The sequence below is a fragment of the Diceros bicornis genome, chromosome 34 (assembly GCF_020826845.1).
Source record: "Diceros bicornis minor isolate mBicDic1 chromosome 34, mDicBic1.mat.cur, whole genome shotgun sequence".
Classification (NCBI taxonomy): domain Eukaryota; kingdom Metazoa; phylum Chordata; class Mammalia; order Perissodactyla; family Rhinocerotidae; genus Diceros; species Diceros bicornis.
In genome coordinates, this window is record NC_080773.1 from 8,922,480 (window position 1) to 8,925,294 (window position 2,815).

At 65.8% G+C, this 2,815-nt stretch overlaps 1 protein-coding gene across 4 annotated transcripts; it reads right to left on the minus strand.

Annotated features, from left to right (window-relative positions):
• ETV2 (ETS variant transcription factor 2) lies at positions 1-2,815 on the minus strand. Of its 4 annotated transcripts, none has more exons than XM_058530896.1 (7): positions 2,513-2,804; positions 2,293-2,382; positions 2,119-2,196; positions 1,753-1,812; positions 1,035-1,514; positions 438-550; positions 1-220 (listed from the first exon to the last, which is right to left on the minus strand). In XM_058530896.1, the coding sequence occupies exons 2-7, from the start codon at positions 2,360-2,362 to the stop codon at positions 20-22; spliced, it is 1,002 nt and encodes a 333-aa protein (XP_058386879.1). In that variant the 5' UTR covers positions 2,363-2,382; positions 2,513-2,804; the 3' UTR covers positions 1-19. The 4 variants fall into 4 exon arrangements, with proteins under 4 accessions (XP_058386879.1, XP_058386878.1, XP_058386881.1 ...); XM_058530895.1 differs by having other exon boundaries at positions 2,080-2,196; positions 2,513-2,803; XM_058530898.1 differs by lacking the exon at positions 1,753-1,812 and having other exon boundaries at positions 2,080-2,196; positions 2,513-2,805.

Sequence of the window (2,815 nt, forward strand, 5' to 3'; positions counted from 1 at the left end):
GAGATTTGACGGGATGTTTTTATTGGGTCGCTGCTCCCTGTCCGTCCCCCGGGCAGTCGGGATAAGCTAGGCCGGGCACGCGGCCACCGAAGCGATACGTGTACTTGCGCCCACCGCTCTTGCGCACGATGTCGCGGCGGTAGTAGTAGCGCAGGCCTCGGCTCAGCTTCTCGTAATTCATGCCCGGCTTCCTCTTGCGCTCGCCCCACAGCCGCGCCACCTAGGGCGGAGGCCGGGCTAAGTCCGAGGGGGAGGTGGGGCGGGCCCTGGCAATGGAGGGGCGGGGCGGGGCGGGGAGGGGACAGGGTTCAGGTTTGGTCTGGACACCCCTTAGGCCGCGCCGAGCCGGGTTGAGACGAGGGCGAGGCTGGGGGCGGGGCCAGGTTGAACCGGAGGAGACTGGGGCCTGATTTTGCGGGTCTGGGAAGCTGCCCCACCTCTTTGGGGTCGCACAGCTGGAACTCGCGGCTGTTGCCCGTCCAGCGGATGCAGCTGCTACGCGCCCCGTCTTGGAGCAGCTCCAGGAGGAACTGCCACAGCTGAATGGGACCTACGGGGTGGAGGCAGGTGAACACTCAGGCTTCCTGGCCCCAGACCGTGTCGCTTCGATGACCCAGGATTCCGGGCTCCCTCGAAAGTCCAAGGAAGGTCCAGGTCTTTCCTAGTGGGGACCCAGGAGTCCAGATGCCTCCATATAAGGGACCCAGGCATCCGGGACCCTCATCTCGGAGATTGAGGAGTTTGGCTGCCTCATCTCGGAGACTCAGGCATCCAGATCCCCATCTCTTTCCTTTCACCTGATCCAGGAGCCTAGGTCCTCGTCCCTTACTCCCTAGAAGACCACCAGAGTCTTAGTCCTCTCCTCCCTCTGGACCCGGTAGTGAAGACCACCGCCTCCTCCTCTCTGCAGCGCTCAGGCATCTAAGCCCCGCCCCCTCCCCGCCAGTTTCCTGGGTCCCGCCCCCTGAGGCGCCTAGGCCCCGCCTCACTAAACTCTGGCCTCACTCTCTCGGACAGTCTCGCTGACCTCTCACCTCGGGGGTTAGTTTTGGGGTAATAAGCCAAAGTTGCGCGGTCCGACTGCTGGCTGGGTTCGGAGGGAGTGGTGAGATGTGAACTCTGGTACCCCTTCGAAGCGGTGGTGCAATCCGTGTGCAGCCCCAAATCCCAGGAGGTGGTGTGGTCCGAGCCCGCAGGCCCGCCCCACGAAAGGGTGTAGTCGGCGCGCGGCTCCTCGCCGGGGCCCTGGCCCCAGGAGGCGGCGCCGTCGGAGCCCACAGAACAGTCCCAGCTGGTGGAGCTGGCGGCGGCCTGGACGCGCCACCACGAGCCGGCCCCTCCGGCCGGGGGGCTGCAGTTTTGGCCCGCCGCCCCTTCGGAACCAGCGACAGGGGTGGGGCCCAGGCCAGGATGGGGGGGGCCCGCGGCCCGGGGGACGCGGCTCCAAGGGTCCGAGCCCGTGTGCGCCAGGTCTGTCCAATCTCCCGACCAAGAAAGAGCCTGAGGGGCGTGCTCTGTGAGGAGGAACGGAGCCCAAGTAAGGGGAGCCCAGGTGTCCTGGTCCCCGGCCCCCCTGGGGGTTCTAGGAGTCTGAGCCCCACCCCTGGGACCTGGGGCTCTGGGCTCCCGCATCTAGGCCATGCCACCTTGAGGACACAGGCGTCCCCCTTCCTCGAGATTGAGGGGTCCAAACCTCTAGCTATGGTGGATACTCCAGTCCTCCTGTCCCCCCGCCTCTCCGCACACACTCACCCGCCTCCCATGGGGCTTCTGGGTGCGGTAATGCGGAGCCCCAGTCCAGCTGTGGGAGCCCTGCAAGCGACAAGAACGTAACTGAGTTTAGGGAAGGGGGTAAGCGATGACTAGAGACCCCCCTCAACCGCTCACCCAGTAGTTTTTATTTGCCTGGGACTGAGAGTTATTCCCCCCAGCCCCTACTCACTCAGACCTAGGACTCAGGACCCGGGCCCCCTCCTCCTCCAACCTCGAGAGTTCAAGCCCGCAGCCCTGTCCCCATTCAACGCCACGAGTCCAGGCATGCCCCCTTCCTCCCTCAGACCTGGGATCCCAGCCCCTCACCTTCTTCCCCAGCTCTCACGGGTCCCACCCCACAGCAACCTTTCCAGCAGGTCTCCACTGTCAGCGTGGCCTCTTGGAGCGCCGGTTCAGGGAAATAGAAGCCCAGCTCCGCTCCTTCTGCAGGCAATCGGGAGGTGAGGGTCGGGTCAGGGTCAGGGTCAGGCCCCACCTGAGCGCCCTCCCCACGCCGCTGTCTCAGCCTCAGCAGCCTACCCAGCCCCGACAGCCTGCTCCCCCGGGGCACTTCCTGTGGTGATGCTTCATCCCAGTTCCACAGGTCCATGGATGCTCGTTGTAAACGTTCTGGGTTGGGGGGAGGGCAAAGGGTGAGCTGGTGACATTTAGGGACCCTGAAGTCTGGGCCCCAGCCCTTGCTTCCCTCAGACCCAGGAGTCCAGGCCCCCAGACCTCCAGTCCCCAGTTCATAGCTCACCTCTGGCGGGTCCCTCTGTCCCCAGCCGGGGGTCTCAGCCCCATTTCATACCATGCACCCCCCCCCGGGGGCCTGGGCAGGGGGAAATTTTCCGAGACGTCAGAGCTGGGGGTCGCAGCCGGGGTCGAGTTGCAGGGGCCGGGGCGGGGCCTAGCCGCGCCCCCACCCCGGGATGGCCGCCGCCTCTCGGTAGCAGGTTCCTGCTGCAGGGGTGGCTTGGACTTGGACAGGAGCTTGGGGAACAGCGGGCTGGGCGAGACCGGGGGTACAGAGGGGTGTTTACGGAGTGATGGGGGCGGGGCA